This window comes from Seriola aureovittata, chromosome 2, assembly GCF_021018895.1.
Source record: "Seriola aureovittata isolate HTS-2021-v1 ecotype China chromosome 2, ASM2101889v1, whole genome shotgun sequence".
Classification (NCBI taxonomy): domain Eukaryota; kingdom Metazoa; phylum Chordata; class Actinopteri; order Carangiformes; family Carangidae; genus Seriola; species Seriola aureovittata.
This window is the reverse complement of record NC_079365.1, coordinates 5,774,366-5,793,802: the sequence shown is the minus strand read 5'-3', so window position 1 is coordinate 5,793,802 and position 19,437 is coordinate 5,774,366. Positions and strand designations below refer to the sequence as shown.

The following is a 19,437-nucleotide window of genomic DNA, read 5'->3' as shown; positions in this document are numbered from 1 at the left end:
GCTGTGCAGCCAGTCAACAAGGAATAATAACCCAATGGCAGAGATGGATGACACCGTGCACGCATTTCTAAAAAGGTCGCTTTTCTCGCACTCAAAATAAGTCTATTACACATGGTTGGAAGGGGATGCAAATTAAATATACTCTCTGAATTATCAAATCCTTACTAAAGCTTTATCAGTGGTCAAAAAGGAAGTGACATGAAGAACGCAAACAGAACAGTAAACTCACTTAGTTTGTGGATGTGGATGGGTTCACTGCCCACACCGTCGCCACCATCACTTGTGGCCTTGATCTGAATTAGATAGTTGTCATTGGTGGAGAGGCTGAGCTCCGCCGTGGTTTTGTTGGTCAAGATAGTGTTGATGTCATTGTAGCGATGTCTCTTCAGCAGCACCTGAGGCGGGGGGGGAGGCACAGAGAAATAAGCTAATGCAAAAAAACTGTCATCCTTTATTCTGAAGATAAATCAGAGCGAACTGGGACCTACCAAATATCCAGTGACCTTTGACTCTGTCTCCATGGCTACTACAGGATCCCAGTGCAGCGTGAGCGTGGAGCCAATCATGGTCCATTGTATGTTGAGAGGAGCCCGGTCTGGAGCTAGAAAAAGAACAAGAGGTAAAGATATACTTTAGTGCAGGATACTTCTTATGGATATTGTAGCACACATGTACAGTAATTTATTTATGGTTTATATAGTAGCTCCACTTGGAAAGATTTTGATAAAAAAAAAAAACAAAAAAAAAACAACAACTCAACTTATCAGTCTGAATAATAAATTGTGGCTACAGCATAGCACCACACTAATTAAGATGAGTGAATTCTATGGTGGCCCTGAGAGCTCAGTGCACCGCAGCTTAGAAAACACATGCAAATAGACAAAACATGAGCAAATGAAGGAAACATCTTCACCAATTTGACAGCACAGGTGCAGCATTTGGAAACAAGCGTGACAAAGCAAGTCAAATACACGACACGGAAAAAAAAACAAAACAAATGTAGTCACACAGAACTAAACAAAAATGAGTTACAAAACAATAGGAATTTGGTCCAGGTGGCCACCCCTGCGACTAAAGACGATGACGTACCATGACGTCGTCTGTCCAACATTGCTACCTTTTTTTTTTTTAAATCAAATTGTGAGGATGTTTTCTTCATTTGCATTCGTTTTTTTAAGCTGCAGTGCATTGAGCTCTGTGGGCCATTATAGAATTTTCACTGTTCTCACAAACAAAACTGTGGCGTCGAGAACTGTACGGTCACTGGCAGCAAATCTCTGGCCACAGGAAATGAAACACAGATACAGCCACAAGAAGCTAAACCCTTGAATCCTTTTGGCGTCATGAAACATGAGCATCCCGTCGTTATTTTTCTTACTCATATTGCAGAATGTCTGTAGGATGCAATCCCAAAATTTCGCAACACTTGTCTCGTCTAGCTTTAACATCACTTGTCCATTTTAAATACCTATATTGTCACTGCCGCTACATTCCACCCAACCCATCTTTTCTTTTTGTTCCCTTGATTTCTTCCAAGGCAAATGGAAAGCTCTCTTGTCAGATTAAATTTTATGAGCAGAGCCAACAAAGCTGAAGAAATGCTATGCCTATCACGTTGAGGACAGTGCGACGTCACTCGAGAGGGGCTGACATGGTTCATGAACGAGGACCATTTAGAAATGATTTCAATGCCTATGGGGGACGGACTCACGTGGTTTTTTTGTGGTGGTGTTGATGGGTGCCGACTGCGGCCCAGGGCCAGCTGTATTGAAAGCAGCCACAGAGAGGTAGTACACTGTGTTTGCTTTCAGCCCTGTGATGTTAACCAGCGTGTAGTTTCCAGATATGCGCACTTTGCCAACAGTGTCAGGCTTGGTGTCGTCTTCCCAGTACACAACCTATTGGGAGGAGAAAGAGAAGAAAAAAAAGTCACAAGCGGCCACAAACAGCCGGATTCTAGTGGCGCATTTCACTGCATTATTGAAATTCATATTCCATCATGAAATCTGAAATGCTGTTTGTATTACAGCAGGGGAGGGAGGGAGCGATGATGATGAATAAATTTTTCAAGAGTGGAGTCTCAATTACTGATGCACATCCTCTCAAACACCCCGGTCATATAAACAGAACATTAGTGGGTCATATGATAGGTGACCCAGGAAGAAAAATTCATGACTGTTGCCTGTTTTGTTTATGAAAAACAACCTCAGCTCTTACTTTTGTCTGAGGAAACTGGATATTAAAAGCAAAGAGGTTATGGATGTTACAAAGATTTCAAAATGCTTTATCCGTACTAACAAATCACCACTTTCTACAGCAAAAGCAGGATTCTGCCCTCTTGTAAAACAAGAAGCAGAGTTTGCGTTCCTTCAGGCTGTTAGCCTCCTATTAAGGGTGCAGGTGAAGCGATATTTGATAACACAAATGGGCTAATTTGCCATTTGCTTTGGGTCATCTTCAATATTCATGTGTCTAGTATTAAGTGACATAAGAGTTAAGTCACTTAATAATTAAAATGAATGTGTGGAATCTGAAGTCTGCCCCCAGGAGCACTCCTGCTATTCCACCTCCCATAAATTATTGTATTTCAAATTTGTTATCAATTAAAGCTGTGTATGATAAGTGCCAGAATTCAGTTTACAGTAATGTAATCTTTGGAGCAGTAATAAGTGATTACATTAAACATGAGACTGGATTGCATTTGCAATCCTAACAACATCTAATTAAAGGGCTGAGCATCACACATGTGCTGCCAACAGCTCCGGACCTATACTGTTGGTGGTCTATTGAGATTCAGCAGCTTAAATCCACTTCAGAACCGCGTTTGGAGAAATGAGCTCTGTTCTGAAAGGACAATGTGGCCAGCGCTATGGCAACTGGAGAGCTTTGTGCTGAGGGCCAGAGGTGACAGATATTGAAAGAGCACCGTTGGGGGAAAAAACAGCAAAGCCCTCTTTGCATTCTTGAATGGGTGAGGGATTTTATATTCCTCCTGTGGGTTTTGCTGTTGGTGCGCCAAAAAGTGTTGAGGTCACTCCATGATATTACGCTTTAAAACTAATTCTCTGCAGAGATGCATGAGGTAGAATATTATAAGTTGAAAAAAAAGAGAAAAACTCATTTGAAGAACAATGAAAGGATAATTATGAGCTGATAAACAAGCCACAAGGAAAAGCTAAATTATCATGTTATTAAAAAAAAAAAAAAAAAAGATTATGTAGTGAGTCACAACCTACCTCATATCCAAGCACTCTTTCAGGGATGGCAGGGAGAGCCTCCCAGATCACTTCAATTTGTGCTGCAGACACACTTCTAGCCCTAACCCTCTTAGGAGCCACACTGGGGACTGAAGAAATAGAGCTCTGGTGAGAATCCCACAAACTCATCCAACACCATCACACACACTAATAGCAATAAGAGCAAAGGCACAGAATAGACCTGTAGTTTCACTGAAAAGCTATTTCCCCGCTCTCTTTTAATGGGATCTGTGACTGACATAAGGGAAGACTATCTGCCCAGCAAATTCAATTAACAGGATACCTCCCTGACAGCACGGTGCGGAAAGTGTCTGCTAGGATTTCCTGTAATCTACCAGCATGATAACTAATATCAAGTTGACATTCGCAGCTAGAGAGGGGAGGGAAATAACAGCACTGGAACTAAAGAACTCATTTCATCATTGCTATTCAAGGTCACAGTTGTAAGGAGAGAGATTATAGCTTATTTAAGCATCACTCTGTGTTGCTGGGCTGTGAAGTCTGTACTGTACCTTCCTCCGCCGAATACACGGAGGCAATAGAGCTGAAAGGACCCTCCCCTCGGTTGTTGTATGCCCCCACTTTCACGTCAAAAGGCGAGAAGGGCGGGATGGTGTCGTTGCGGAAGACGTAACGTGCCACGCCGGTTGTAGAGATGACCGCCCGCGTCCACGTGACCGTGCCCACCGGTCTGAAGGCGATGATGTAGCCGAAGCCCTCTCCGTTCTGCAGTTCTTCGGGCACAGGCTGGGAGCGAAACACAAAACTATAGTGATATTAAAACGCATACAGACAAAGGCACAGACAGGCCCGTCTCTGCACTGTACCTCCACGAGGGCTTCTGTGATTAGTCACAGCCTCTTTCTTCACCGTTACCGCCCAGAACACTCAACAATCACCTTTTTACCTTATCTTTTCCTCATGCATGGCTATGTAATTGTGGCTAAAGTGCCAAACTCTTCAAAGGAAGTGCTCTCTGGCCCTGCTTTTGGAGGGAGAAATGGCTCTTGGAGGCTGAGCCGGAGGAGAGGTGTCTCGCTCTAATGTGGGTCATAAAATTGCTCCGTTCAATTCTGCACAATTAAGCAAAACCATTACTCTGCGATGGAGAGAACAGTAAAATGTGACAGATGACTTACCTCCCATGTTATCACTAATTCAGACTTTGTGCCGCCTCCACCTCCGACATCAGTGGGAGCTGTATCAGGAACTGAGAGGTAAAGCCCAGAGGGGAGCAATTAGAACACAGTTTACAAAGCTCAACGACAAGCCTCAACTGTACTTGTAGCCTTATGACAAGGCTGCCTGCCGCAGATACTGTCTTCTATTTTACACCCCACAAGTCCCTCACTGTGTGCAAACACAAACATTTCAGAGAATTGTGAATTACTGATATTGCCCAGATGTCACTGTACATAAACCTCAAGCCAAGATTTGTAATTTTTGCAAATAACATTAAAGTCAACCCACTTCATCCCTGTTCCCACTCAGCTCTGCCATCACACTGTGCACCGTGGTGCGATGGCAAAGCTGAAAGTGTAGGTGGAGGAGCAGTTGTGCACATCTTTATAGTATCCTTTAACAAGTGAAGCATCACATTTAATGTGTCATATCAGCAAATGGTTAAGGCAGCCTTTATGTGTGATGCCCGTGTGTGGTTGCCTAGCAGGGCTGAATCCTGGGAACTTACATCCTGGTTTCTCTCCAGGATTCTTGCCTACATCTGCTCCCACTTCCTGGAAAAAATACTTGCGGGAACCTGGGACTTTATGTGTGCATGCAGCTGTTTGTTTGTGTATTGCAGATTACATAATAGGTTTACAAAAACAGTAAATCTCACTAACCCTAGTACTTTAGAATAGTAGTAGCTATTTTCTGATCACGAAGTGCCATTATTCAGATAAAGTAACTAAATATTATTTAAAATCATTCAATTGCTGCAAACTCTCTCAATTTCAGACTCTGTCTCACATTGTCATGCTACCCAAAGTCATGTGACACCAGATAACAGCTGCCTTTGCCACTTACTCTTGTGACACCAACTAAGAGTAAGTGGCAAAGCCACTGATGAAAAATATAGCTGTTTCAGTTACATAAGCTGCACACAATACAATGACTGAATATCAGGATTCACTTCACACTGCAAGTGAAAAAGCAACAGTTTGCATTGCTTCTAATGATGGAAGCTCAAACACACAGACCTCTCCACTACAAAACCTGTAACATATGTTAAATGTCACTTTTTATTATGATTTCAAGTGACTATCTACAGTTTGATATTTCCATTAAAATGCAAACATAATGTTCTGTTTATTACTAGCAACTGTTTGGATTTATGCTTTCCTCTGACTTCATTAAAGAGCAACTTTGTGTTCACCTCCAAACTGAGAAATATGCAGTGCGCATTTTACACATCTTAAACAGCACCGGTACACCATTTCATTAATTATTTAAATCTACTTTACGAGGGGACAGAGCGAGTCAGTGTCTAACATTAATTTACCTTCAGTAAAAGTAAAGGTTAGGCTCTGTACAACAATTTTAAGTTTATCCAGTAGAACATAAAGCTTTATTTTAATTATCCACAGTTTTTGGCTTAAAGGAGCTATTTGTAATTTGTTTGTCACAACATAGCCAATGTTAGCATTAGCACCTGTTTACTTACCAGTCTAGAAGACATTTTGTGAGTTCAGCATCAAGCTTCATTCCTGTACTCAACAAGAGCTGTCTCCAGTAAGCAACGCGTTTGTTTTGCTTCTATTTCTATCACTTATATTCTTCTACTGAAGTTAGCATGCTAAGCAGCCAGCTCTGGTCTTGTCTCGTCACTTTCCGATACCGACACTTCCGTCACTTTAGCGTCCAGTCTTTCCTGAACAGAGGCGCTGCTCAGAGGATGTATCATAACCTTTTGTCTTGTAAATTCAACAATGGCTGAAGCTCTCTGTAAGACTGGTAAGTAAACAGCTTAATGCTAACGTTATGCTATGCAGCAATAGCAAAACCTACATATACAGTAGCTCCTTTAAAATCAAATTTAATTTATGGTAATAAATCCATGGGAAAACCTGGTAAATAAATTTAAAATCACAAAATAATCTCCCACCTTACTGTCTAATAGTTTTGTGTGTGGATGAGTGTTTAGTTTTACATACTGGCATCCTCCGTCCTGGTCTTGGCTGAGGCTGGGCTGGGCTCTCCCAGGCCTACGGCATTGCGAGCCACCACCCTAAACTCGTACTCCACCCAGGCATTCAGACCCACCACTGTGGCTGTCAGCATATTCCCATTGACCACTTCTGGTACTGCAATGTGGAAATGAGAGCCTTAGAAAATCAGGCTACTGCACAACTGGACTCAAATTGAATGATAAATAAATAATAAAGACCTACATATGGACCCCATGAATATTACAAGGAGGACAGGAGGAGTGTTTGATGCTACCTGTGTCTACAGCCTGCCAGCCCACAGTAAAAGGCGTGCGGCCCTGGATGATGTAGCCAGTGATGGGGCTGCCGTTGTCTCTTCCGGGAGTCCAAGAAAGCTGTGCCGTGCTGTCAGTGATCTCCTCCACTGATACTTTGTCTGGAGGACCTGGCGGACCTAAATCAATGGAGCAACGAGGAGGGTGAACATGAGGTGATCACCTGCTCCAAGAAGCCCCTCACTGATCTCATGTTACATATCAAGGCCATCGCACTCCCTTTAAGTAAGGGCTTGTTGTGTGCATACAGGGACGTCATTCACTGTGTGTGTGATGAGCATGCCTACAAACTGATTATCGAACACGAGAGTGAAAACATAACCTGGACCGGATCATTTATGAGAAAAGGAAAGAGGGGGTTAGAGGGGGAGGAGTCGCCAAAAGAGACAATACGCAGAGAGAGGGAGATAGAGAGAAAGAAGTGATTGTTTGTGACTGTTTTACTCGGTCTGGCTTTACCATGTTGTTTGCTCTGCTGCTCCATTATTCAGATGCTTTCCATGATATTTTGCCGATGTGTAAATGAGCCAATTATAGTCATTTTCTGTGATAAACATTGCCTTCTCAAAGCACCTGGGACAGCTATTACAGTTTGTTAAGCGCATGAATACCAATGTAAATCACCAGAGATTAGCCCGCACACTGAGCCAGATACGCCAAGCACATATCAACGAAGCTAGCTCAGCTGAGCCAAAAGTCACACAGGCCAGTGAGTGTGTGCCAGTTTCAGACTTCACCAACACACATATATAATGTGAACAGAAGATGACATAACTCTGACTGAATTTGCTTTCCCTCACTATATATTCACAAGAAGCCTAAGGGATTTTTTACATTTTTCTCTTACTCCTCGAATACTTCTACAGATGGCTCAATGCCACACTAAATATTCATGCACTACTGTACAAAAACAAGCTCTTGAATTAAATTGGTTCTCTTACCTTTGACAACCAAGATTGCAGAGGTGGACAGGCTCTCCACATCAGTCTCAATAACACAGACATACTTCCCTCCATGGTTCAGCTGGATGTTACGAATCATCAGATCCCCTGATATACTCTAGGAGAGAATATTATTGTTGAAAAAAAGAAAAATACAGCTGAGTAAGAGATGTAGTTTTGTTTCATCACTAAGCTTTTGGCTCTTCGTTGTTTTAACATTTTTAATGCTTTGCACAATCGCATCGTCTCCAGGCCACTGATTTTTGCATCTCTTCAAACACCAACAACAGACATGGCAGATGTACTTTGCACAAATAACGCTATTGGCTGTCCTTCAGGCTCTACCCAACAAACCAGCCCCCCCCTCGCCAACCCCCCCACCCCCTACAAACAGCTACCAGCTATACACAGGACACACAAAACAAACAAAGTCTAGTTAATTGGCAAGACAATCCTAATTATTCTGTAATTACATAAGCTCAAGCAAGTATAGTGAGTATAACTCCCAGTGTAAAGAGCAAATATTATTTTACATAAACTGCATGCAAGTGGTGGCCATGAGGGAACAGAACACAACAAATACTGCTAACTTTCTCATGTGTGTAAGGGCAGTTGTATTATTTGTGGCTGGTGAGGGACAATTTTTAACAGATAAGACTGGTGTTACTCTACTACTACTAGATATTTCATTTTTCTGTGAACAAATCCCACGCCACAAACAAAACCACCAAAGTGTTAGTTTGTCTCTCAGTTTAAAAACATATTCCCTTCCCTGTGTGAGCCTCTCAGCCCCAAGCCAATAGTTTCTATTGAAGACATAGATTCTTAAAAACATATAACCAATACTATAGTTCAATTACTGTTTAATTTAAAGCAATGCCCGTAAAACTGCTTGGCAATGTAGTTTTACACAAATGTTACTCAAACAGGAATTAATAGTTCATCTGTTGGGGACTATTTTCTGCCATGGATTAACACACATTTGGCTTGCTAGTGAGTAGTTACAGCACATACAAAGGATTTACTCAAAATAAACTTCAGTGCCCATGATCGTTGTGTCATCCAGAGCAACAGTGTGACTCACTCATGTTTTTTTAAAATAGTTTTTGGACAACAATATAGAGCTCTGCGGCACAGAGTAACAAGCCACGTCAAGCTTTGGGTACACAGACAATAATTGCCTGTCTGCTCTGTGCAATTTTGAACTTTTCCCAGACGGGAAAAATCTTTCCAAAATGGTGGTCCAAAATTGTACAGCTAATTTTGAGTGTTGGTGACCAAAGGCAGCTTGTGGAAAAATGTCTGAAATTTGGACCCAATTGCCACAGTGTGACAAAATGTACCCATGCACATATTCTGTACAGGTGCTGTAGATACCACATTGGTCAACGCTATGGCCAAAGCTTGTATTTTTTTATCTGCATTTTCAAAACACGAGATATCGCTGCAGTGCAATTAACCAAGCATTCATCACACAGTCTGACATGCCTTAAACTTCTGACACACAGATTGCAGCCAAGATATTATTAGACCCATCTTGCACAGTGTGACATGCACTGAACCTGTCACATTGCTTTAGGGGGATCAATTCATTGTTGGTTTTGGGCTTCTGGTTGGATTCTTTGACATTAAGAAAATTATAAAATTTTAGCGGCGTCAACCTTTAAAATGACACCAAGGTAAAAAGTAATTTACAAGGTTGTATTAACATATTTGTTCAAACACCATTATTCTGGTCTCATTTTGACTGTGCATAGGGGATCTACCTCCTGAAAGTCACCGCTTTAAGTGCTCTGTCACTAAGCATGTCAGCCTGTGAAAAGGAGTGTGTTGCTTTAGAAACGAGTCTCCTGGGGGTAAGACTCACTGCAGTCATAGCAGATTTCATCACCCCCGGCGGCTGGTGATCATAGCTTCACTCTGCAGTGGTTGGACATGAACGCCCGTAGATCTCCACCTCTCTGAAGCACCTGACAAAGCAGAGCTGAACTGAATGGCACTTCTCTGCGGCCATGGGCTAAAGAGACTAACTCTCTTCCTATCCTTTCTCTCCCCCCTCCCTTCCTTTCATCTCCTCTCCTTTCACCAGACAGTTTTTTGCCCGCTGCCCGCCACGACTGATTTTTTTCTCCAGTGTCAGCCGCCACCTGGCCGACCTGGGAGCTCGCATTTGAAAGCAAGGCGTCCTGGCTTGGCAGGAAGGAAGTGATGAGGCATATTTGCCTTAATTATGTTAATTAATTCATCAAAAGCTGTTGATCAAGGGGCTGGTAATCTCTTTGGACAGGGGGAAACAGATTCTGTGAAAACTATATCTCATTTTATGCCTACACACAGTTCAATGTCAATAGTAATTGCCATTTGCATTTATGAACATATGAATTTGGCATGTCCACAACACGGTGAGGGCATTCAGATATGATGCCAACCTTTAACATGTGAATTGCAGTGATTAGACTGCTGACCTTGGATGATAAATTACACTATAAAAAAGCAAAAAGATTGTGTGAAGTAATTTCATACTGACAAGCTCTGAACAATTAGCTTTGCCCTTCATCAAAAGGAACAAATATTCAACAAAGAGTCATCACTTATCATTATTTCAAGACATAAGGATTTCAAATGAACATTAACTCGTGCCAGGTCTGCCCTTGGTGAATGCCAGCCAGCTCATTACTTAATTATTTTGGGGCTCAAGATTCATAAATAGGTATGCAAATTCAATTATGGAAGAGAGAGATGATAAGAAAATGTTCTCCCTTGAGGTACGAGAATTAGAAGCTGAAGGGATGAAAAGTATAAAGACTTTATTAATGAGGACCCTCTGTATGACTGAAATGGCATTTCACTAATATATTTTTAGAAGTGTTACACATGGCAGCTCACACAGCCAGTTCAAAAGGTAAGGATACCGATTACTGACCTGATAGTGCCATCCATTGAGGGTTTTACGGCGTATGAATGAAAGAATGTAAGTGATTCTTAATAGATATCTCTTGTATTTTTGATATGCTGTCCGCCACTGACCACAGGGAAACTTTCAAAATGGATGAGTCATAAATTTCCCTGCTTGGGTGTTATTGGTGTCTGAGAAGCCCTCGGCAGGGCAGTAGAGCATACCCTTGCACACCACACAGTATGTCCCAATTAATCCCAGAACAGCCAGAAAGTAGTTGAGTTTAATGCTTGAGATGACTCACCCCGCCCACTCTTTCAAAATGATTGCTGTCTCGCTGGAAGTCGATGAGCTGGCCGTTGAATGCCCACGAGAAAGAGACATCCAGAGCTGGATCGCAGGCAATCTGGCAGGGTAGCACGATGCTCTCGCCAACAATAATCTCCATGTTAGTAGGCCTCATGGTGATTCTGGTGGGCTCTGGCCAGACAACAGACGACAGTGTATGCATGGTAATATCCCTGCCCTGGGAACCTTTAACACAACCGTGACCTCTGCAACTGCCACCTCACTCCAATTCACAGATAAATCAAGCCACCATCATTAAATTACCCATGGATGTGTGCTTTTCCTGATTTTTAATAAGCACTTAAATTCCAAGCCTGTCCATTAGCAACATTTAATGACATCTCCGGTTTGCACTTTATGTTCCAGGATCAATTTGGAAGAAAATGTTTGAAACGGGATTATAGCGATGGGAGCACATTCCCACTGGTGACTGTGGTGGATTGGAGGCCTCTCAGTATGTATATGAAAGGTCACAGTAATTAAATTCTATGACATTAAATGGTTCAGCTGTCAGTGTGTGAGAAGAATAGAAGCTAATAAGAAAAATAAGTCAGGTGGCTACACACACAACAGATTAAACCGGAGGACTACATGAATATGTTATGTCACTGCATTCATAAATAATGACCTTTAACTAAATCAAGGATAATGCTTTGTTGCTTGCTTAACAGCTATTTTGCATAATGTATACCAGCCATATTAATTTGACTATAAACTTGGCTGTTAGTGTGCCACATGCAATATCACTTGCATATAAAACAATATGAATGAAGCTATTCTCAAGCCATACATCAATGAGAGTTGCTTTTACCTTAATTTTGAAAGAACTGAAAGGGAATTTGACCATTTCCCAGTTTCCAATCTTTGTGCTAAGCTACGTTAGCCTTCTGCCAACTACTTTCAATGGAAAGTAGCTAAAGCCTGCTCAACAAGTTGTTAAATGTCGCTATATGACTCAATGCGCTAATTGGTATATTTGTGTCATAATTGTGTCGTATTTGCATTTTGTCTAGTGTCAGATGGTGTCAGCGCTTTGTATCTGCTTGCTTCTCTCCTATTCTCTGAGCTCACATATACAGCATTTTAATACAGCCAAATTCCCAATAAAGCTGTTCTCATTTACATATTTTTCTGTTTTTGTTTTCAGACAGCAGAACAAGTATGAAATGGTGACTCAAACACAGCCCATTAAGACTACATGTTAACCAGCAGTCACTTCCAAGCCATTTCCATGCTGCTGCTCTGTACTGCTAAAATCCTGATTTTATAACCATGACTTTGACTGACAAAATCCCCATACTGTGCTTTGAATGTAAACTGATCACTCAGAGAGAAAGTTAGAGGTGACAGAATATCTTTCTTATTTTTTCTCACAAGCAGTGCGCAGCAAGTCACTAAAGGGGTCTAAAATGTCAAACATGGTTTCTTGCTGGAGCAGGTTGTAGTGGCTGTCACTCAGCCATTGTTGCGTTTACAAGACAGGAGGTTATAATACACCCTCTGAGCAACGCTACATCTTCAGGGCAGATTGGAGGCTACACTAATTTGCCATCAGAAAATGACGAGACGGGCTGGGGCTAGCTGGTTAGCATGCTAAATACAGTAGAAGAAAAGACGTAATGGAGACAAGACTCAAAATTTGAATTGCTTGGAGACAGCTCTTGGCGAGTAAAGGAATGAAGTTTGATGCTGAACTCACAACGTTTCTTCTAGACTGGTTCATAGACAGCTGCTAACTGTAACGCTGGCTACGTAGCATTAGCAAAACTTGCAAATAGCTCCTTTAAGAAGTAAGCAAGAGAAGGAGTTTTACCAAGTTAGTTAGCAGGCTAGCTACAGCTAATAAAATCTGTTAATGACAGGCATCCAAATCAACAGCTGCCAGTTAGTAATGAGAATCTGCTTTTCTTTTCTTCTGTTAAACCCATTGTTTCAAACATTTCAACAAAACTTGAGAGGCAAATCTACCACCATTATCAGTGGATACTATATATGTGCAGTAGCATGAAAGTTTGACAGACATAGCATAACAGGCATAATATAATAATAAATAAGGGGGAGGCAGAACTTAGTGAGAGTGAATTTCCTTTCTTGGATGTTGTTGATGGAGAAGAGAAGGACTCACCGGTGATAAGCAGCCTCCCAGTTGTGCTTGCTGTCCCAAACTGGTTCTTAGCGATGCACGTGTAGGTGGCTGCATCCCGTCTGGTTACGTTGGCAATCTTTAATGTTCCATTGGGAAGCAAAGTAATCCTGAGGGTAGGAGAACAGCTTCTTACTGTACTGACAAAGGTGCAGAGAGTACAGATAGACTGAAGTGCTGAGCTTTGTGGTGCTGACTGTAGTCATTATTTTGTGGTGATATTCATTATTATCGTGATATTTTATTTCAATGTAATTGTTATTAATTTCCATGTAGTAGCCTAAGCTTAATGTATGGTGTTTCTACCGGAATCACACTCTTGTTAAAATGGAAAAGCCACTCAAAAAGCACTTTGACCCTGGTACTTTAAAGCTTTCCCCTAAAGCCTAGAAAAATGAAATTCTTTGAGGCGGGTTAGCAGCAGGTAGGGTGACCCATCACACTGACTCAGTGGTAAGCTAAACTCATGGACACATTACTGAATAAAGAAATACTTTACAAACAGAAATGCTGAATAATTCAATGAATAAATAAAATGTGCTTTACAGGCTTTATGCTGCTAAGGTCAGAGAGGAACCTCTATCATGCTGGGGGGGGTCACTCACTGGCTGGATAAGCCCAGGACATGCTATAATACATAATATAATACAGTGCTGCATAAGCAAACATAGTGTCCCAGAAAACAGTGCACTCTAAAGTTCATACTAACCTATAAGAAACAACAAAAAAATATGTCATCATGTACCACATAGTTACGTCTTATGTAATACTGTGATATTTTGCTTAGAAATAGCCATTTTCTGAAAACAAACCTCAGATTTTGACCCACTAAATTGTTGAGTCACCTAAAGCCTTGCAGATATTTTGTATTTTATTTGTCCCAGGTTTTGGACAAAGGTATCTGCCTCAGAGCGCTCAGCTTCCAACCCCCAGGGGAACGATGGTGAATAGAATTTTGTTTGTGGCGCTCAAAAGAATTGAAAAACTACATAGAAAAAAACGTCAACAGCAATGTGTCTTCCAGAAGCAACGTCTGGATAAATCATAGACCTCACTGTAAACACTGTTTTCGTTGCAGCCATTTTCTACCAAAGAAATAGTCCAGATAAAAACTGCTGACAGTGTGTTCTGTAGATTATCCAGGGTAACAAGGGACAGTGGGGCGGAGGCATTTATTTCAGAGATTGATATCTCTAAATTAAGCTAAAGCTCTCTGCATGGATAGAAACCACGATGGGGTAATTGTCAAAATATGTACTTCATAATTTGACTGAAGCTACCTTTAACTGATTTGGTATTTAGTGACAAAATGTGTACTCAGTTCATTTTCTAAACACTGCTCCAATTTACAGCGTGACTGCATATAGGAGAAAACATTCCCCATCCAGTGTCCTCATACATCCAGTGTTGTGCACCTTGAAAGGGTATGTGGGCTTCACATACAGTGTGCTAAATGTCATTCAGCTTGGGAATTTTACCAATTTTCTGCAGCCATAGCTGCAACTCCCCATCTGGAGCCAACTAAAGAGCCTCTGTGCTGTTTTGACAAGATGCTTTGCTCACATTGTTCTCTTTCAGACCTCCTTTTGAATAAGCAGCATAGAAATGATTCAAAAAGCACAAAGTAAAGCATTTCTACAGTGCGCTAGGATGCGTGTGTTTGGTTTGTTTTTATTCTGTCTGTCCTGCCTGTGTGTTTTTTTGTGTGTGAGCGACAAATTTTCAATATGTGCGTGCTAACTTGCAGCAAGGTTCAGTCACCATCAAAGCTTTTCTTCTCCCTCCAATCAGGATGATGAAAAGTGTGCAAATTGCTCAAATGTGTCATTTCTTGCCTCTGATTTGCTTTTGGTTTTTTCCACCTTTAATTAGTTGTTTAGTATTGTTTGAAATCTATTCAGTAGCTCAAATTCATCTCCTGGTGGCTTCAATAAAAAATCAGACTTGAGATGGACAACAAACTAAATCAAGCACCACTTTTATCTCGCTTTAAGTGGCACCTTAAGTTTGCTCATTGTTGGCATCATGTCTGTGTGTGGAGTTTTTCATCTAGTGAGATTTTTGTTTTTGCAGCTTTAGTGATTGCATGAATCAAGTTGTATTCGTTTGTCATAACAAAGTACAACATTTTTACCTCAGGTAATTACAAGTGCAACTGCTTCTGTTTTACTTCTTTTATCTAAAGGCAGATATACTTTTATCTTCAGCAGTGACTCCATTTGCTAATCTTTTATCTTCTTAAATATTTCATGCATGCACTGTTGATACCACCAGCTAGCATCTACATCCCTCACGCCAAGCTATTTGCACATGACGGTGCGCATAGTTCATTAGCCATGTGCAATTTTCGTGGTGGGTGCCCTGCTCTCCTTCTCCTCATTAGCCTTTCCTTCTATGCATCTGCACAAATGCCAAATACACTATAAAAACAAGTCGGCCTGCAGTGACTGTGAACGAAACCTGCTCGGAATATGCACTTGGACTTTTATCCTACCTTTCAGTCCTCTGCAGGATCTCATTCCCTTTCTTCCACAGGCTAATTGCTGGGGGCGAGGCCTGAGGCTTGCATTCAAGAGTGACTTCGCTGCCTGAGCGAGCTTTTAGCAGGGCCCTTAACGGACTTTTGGAGAAACTGGGAGGTGAAGCTGTTTGTGAGAGAGCAGAGAAAGGGTGTGAAATTAAAAAAACATAAGCAAGCTAAACCTATGCAGATCAGCCATGCTGTCTCAGCGTGAACACAGCATGAAAAGCCTATGGGCCAAAGTCAATGCACCCACCTGCCACCCCACCCTTCGACTATAAAATCCACCCTGATCACCTTCACCCTGCAGAGGCTGCAGCCGTTATCCACGCTCATCATCACATTTTGTCAACCGCCATTTGGACCCAAGTTTCATCACATGTTGAATTTCTGGAGTCTTAGTCAGATGGAAGTCATCAAAGCTTCACAAATAAATCAATACCCCATCTACATGAGAAAGCACGCATAATGCCACAAAGCAATGCGTTTGTAGTATCGAAATCAATATGATGAAACGACTCAAAGTAAAATGAGACACTCCATCAGATTCATATTTTTTGCTAGCAGAGCCCATAGTGACATCAAATGAGTCTGCAGACTGATTGCTGAGGAGAGCTGTAGCAGGCTGCTGGTTTTTATCTTAGGAGATGATCAAACGCAGAGACAGATAAGCAGGATAAAAGCAGAGGGAGGGAGGCAAGCTTACCTAACACCATTAGTTGGGCACTGGAATAAATAATGCCATGTTTGTTTTCAGCCACACACTGATACATCCCGGAATCTGACAGGTTTAACGCAGCTATAGAAAGGGCCCCGTTTTCGATTTGTACCCGGCCCTGAGGAGGAGAGAGAAAACAGTTATGCATATCCATTGCAAGGCCAGTCTATTATGTCCAAAGGCACAGCAGCAATTACCGGGGCACCATGAAGGGAGGAGGACAGCAGGAGAGGAGAAAAGAAAAGGAGCCTATAGAGCCTCGTGGCATTTTGCGTATGTTCAGCTTGGAAATGGGGGGAGGAGACGGGGAGCAAGGGTGAGTGGCTAAAGCCGCTAACCTGCATTTTAGATACGCAGAAAAGAAGCAATGTTGAGAACAGCACCAGCAGCATATTAAAAAGTCATTTATTTGCTGTGGTTGTTCAGTCGGAAAAACTGTAATGATAGCCGGGATGATGACTCAAGACTAAGATTTTTAGCCCAATGAGCTAGTTAGAGATCCTCTCTGCTGCAGGGGGAGTGGCTTCTTACAGTGCTGTCTAAATTATAGATGCAAATAGAGGGCTTGGCCTGAGTCAAATTGAATATACCGGTGAGTTACACAGTTACCACAAAACCACCTTCAGAGTGACCCAAGTCAAGTTTGAATTTGGCAGCAAATTAAATGTAAGCACCTGTTTTGTTGTTTGCTATTTTAAATGGACACCCTGTTTTTACACGTAAAGGTCTGTTTAGAAGTGAGGAATAAAAACAATCAAACATTATCTTCTGGCTGAAAAGAGAGAAAGGGAAGTCCGAGAAAAGGACAGCAAAAGCCTGTGTCAAAAAGAAATTAAGACATTACACATTATTTATAGAAATATGACCACTAGACCATTAGGGTTTCAAACAAGTTCATGTAAGCCATAAGCTAGCTAGGAACATTACACACCAACAGTGTCTGTGTGGTGTTGACTGAACTCTGCACTCATGTCTCTCTGCATTTATCAAATAGATTCATAAATCCTCAGGATTTATGCAGATTTTTTGTTCAAGTTCAAACATTTTCGGCTCAGGCGCTCAAATTTGCATCTGACTGCGTCTTTCCATGGACTTTGAATACAATCGTGCTGCCTCTAAAATACACCTGGCATTCGTTCTGAACCAAATGGCAACCTCCAGGGCTGAAAAATGAAGCCAACACATAAGTGACAAAAACTGGGGCGCCTCGCTGGCTCACCTGGTAGAGTACGTACCGCATAGGCTTAGCCCCAACTACAGTGGCCATTGGTTCAAATCCAGCCTGCGGCCCTTTGCTGCATGTCATCCCTTCTCTCTCTGCCTGACTTTCCTGTCTGTCTCTCACTGTGCTATCACAATAAAGGCAAAAATGCCCCCAAAAAAAGTGACAAAAACTGCAGTTCCTCAATAGATTCCAGTCTGGCTCCAAAAGTGAGTAAATCCCCACAGACTCCCATGTTAAAATGCACAATTTTACAACAGAAATAAACATGTTTACAGCCTGGAACAAAAACGGTTTTGGTCTCTATAGCTAATTTCCTTCTTCATGACATCCGAACAGGGGGTGAATTTTTATATAACTTGCCTGTTTAAATTTTGTTAAGACTTAATGTTTTGCGTAATTGAGGGCATGCTGCTTTGAGCAACAGGTGGGTGAACGCATGCTTGCCACAAACCGGCAGGCACTGGCAAGTCTCGGCTCCACACACGTCCCACCTCTTTGCCCGTTTTTCAATTAGCTGGAAGTTAGGGGTGGAGTCAGGCACTGCCAAGATGGCAACAGTGGTGCAGCTCACTCTAAGCTTAAAAACCGCTCTTCAGAAACCTATGGCTGATGTCGCAGAGGCTGCATCCATCTTTATTTACAGTCAAAAGTCTGAACACACAGCAAGGTCCCATTTACATCTGGCCCTAACTTGCAGTCTGTACCTGGATGTCTTACCTATATAACCAAAAAAAATGCCTATTATAATGTATACAGTGTAAATGCCCACAAAACACACTGTGATAAGACTGTCATCAGATCAGCTAGACCATATCTGGAGGCGGTCTAGCTCACACTCTGTTTGGATCTCAACCAGGTGTAAATGCAGTAGCTAGTCAGTGCAAAAGTGATTTAAAAATGAAAGCCGATTACAATGGTGGAGAGTCAGGATAACGGGAACACTTACGGGAACACCATTCTCATACTCATTAAACCACATTTGTCTGCATTCAGTATGCTTCTAAGCACATTTACTCAGGTTTTAACTCATCACCGGTCTGTATTACAGTGGGAAACTGAACAGATCTCCATACCTCTGCCATCACTTGCTCCCCATTTTTCAGCCAGCTGTAGGACGGTTTAGGCTTTCCATTGGCCTTACACTCCCAGAAGAGATTTTCCTCGATGGACAAAGCTGTGTCCGTCATTGTCTGGAGCCAGTGAGGTTTAGCTTGGAAAAAATGAGAGGATTACCTTTTCAAACATGTGTTTTAATTATAGAAGTAGTGGATTAGTAAGGAGTGGTGTCAGAAAATCATAAAGCAGTTAAAGCAGCCTTGCATTAAATCATCAAAGTTTAAACTTGACAAGTGGATTATAAACATAATGAAAAACACAGGTTTGTAAACAGGTTTGATTATTGACTGGAAAATCCGATAAAATAATATTCACTTTTACAGCCAGAATCAATAGCTTCATCCTGCAATTCCAAGGCGACATTATGCCCCTCACGCTGTAGACAAATGGGTTTTCTGTCCAACAAATGAGATTCAAACTGCTGGTCCATGCATGTTTCCTGTTCAAATGTGTCTATCTGTAACAGGCGCACTTTCATTTCTGCATCTTCATGCATTCACTGTCATTCAATTTGAAACGGTTCACTTACCATGGAATGAAATACGACCCCGCGCAGCATTTTTGCCTCGCCGATTCTCCGCCGTACATTCGTACGTCCCCGCGTCTTCCTGCTGGAAATTAGGGATTTCAAGGACGCCGTTTGAATTCTTCATTTTGACTTTGTTGGGGAAAGGGACGCCGCTGGTTCTCCTCCAGCTGATTTCTGGGACGGGGCTACAAAAGAGGAACAAAAAGTTCCCGTGATGGCAACTGTCAGTCTCTGTGATCAAAGTGTGATTAAGTACAGA

At 41.8% G+C, this 19,437-nt stretch overlaps 1 protein-coding gene across 2 annotated transcripts in view; it reads right to left on the bottom strand.

Moving 5' to 3' along the window:
- cntn3b (contactin 3b) overlaps positions 1-19,437 on the bottom strand; it is a 55,064-nt gene that overhangs the window by 4,107 nt on the left and 31,520 nt on the right. For both annotated transcript variants that reach the window (XM_056405423.1, XM_056405432.1), the window contains exons 8-22: positions 19,179-19,363; positions 18,607-18,743; positions 16,297-16,426; positions 15,564-15,714; positions 13,052-13,179; positions 10,883-11,058; positions 7,683-7,800; positions 6,702-6,860; positions 6,413-6,562; positions 4,397-4,467; positions 3,770-4,004; positions 3,237-3,346; positions 1,712-1,898; positions 489-601; positions 230-395 (exon numbers count right to left, since the gene is read on the bottom strand). In XM_056405423.1, the coding sequence (XP_056261398.1) occupies positions 230-395; positions 489-601; positions 1,712-1,898; positions 3,237-3,346; positions 3,770-4,004; positions 4,397-4,467; positions 6,413-6,562; positions 6,702-6,860; positions 7,683-7,800; positions 10,883-11,058; positions 13,052-13,179; positions 15,564-15,714; positions 16,297-16,426; positions 18,607-18,743; positions 19,179-19,363 (2,216 nt within the window). The remainder of the gene's footprint in view (positions 1-229; positions 396-488; positions 602-1,711; positions 1,899-3,236; positions 3,347-3,769; positions 4,005-4,396; positions 4,468-6,412; positions 6,563-6,701; positions 6,861-7,682; positions 7,801-10,882; positions 11,059-13,051; positions 13,180-15,563; positions 15,715-16,296; positions 16,427-18,606; positions 18,744-19,178; positions 19,364-19,437) is intronic.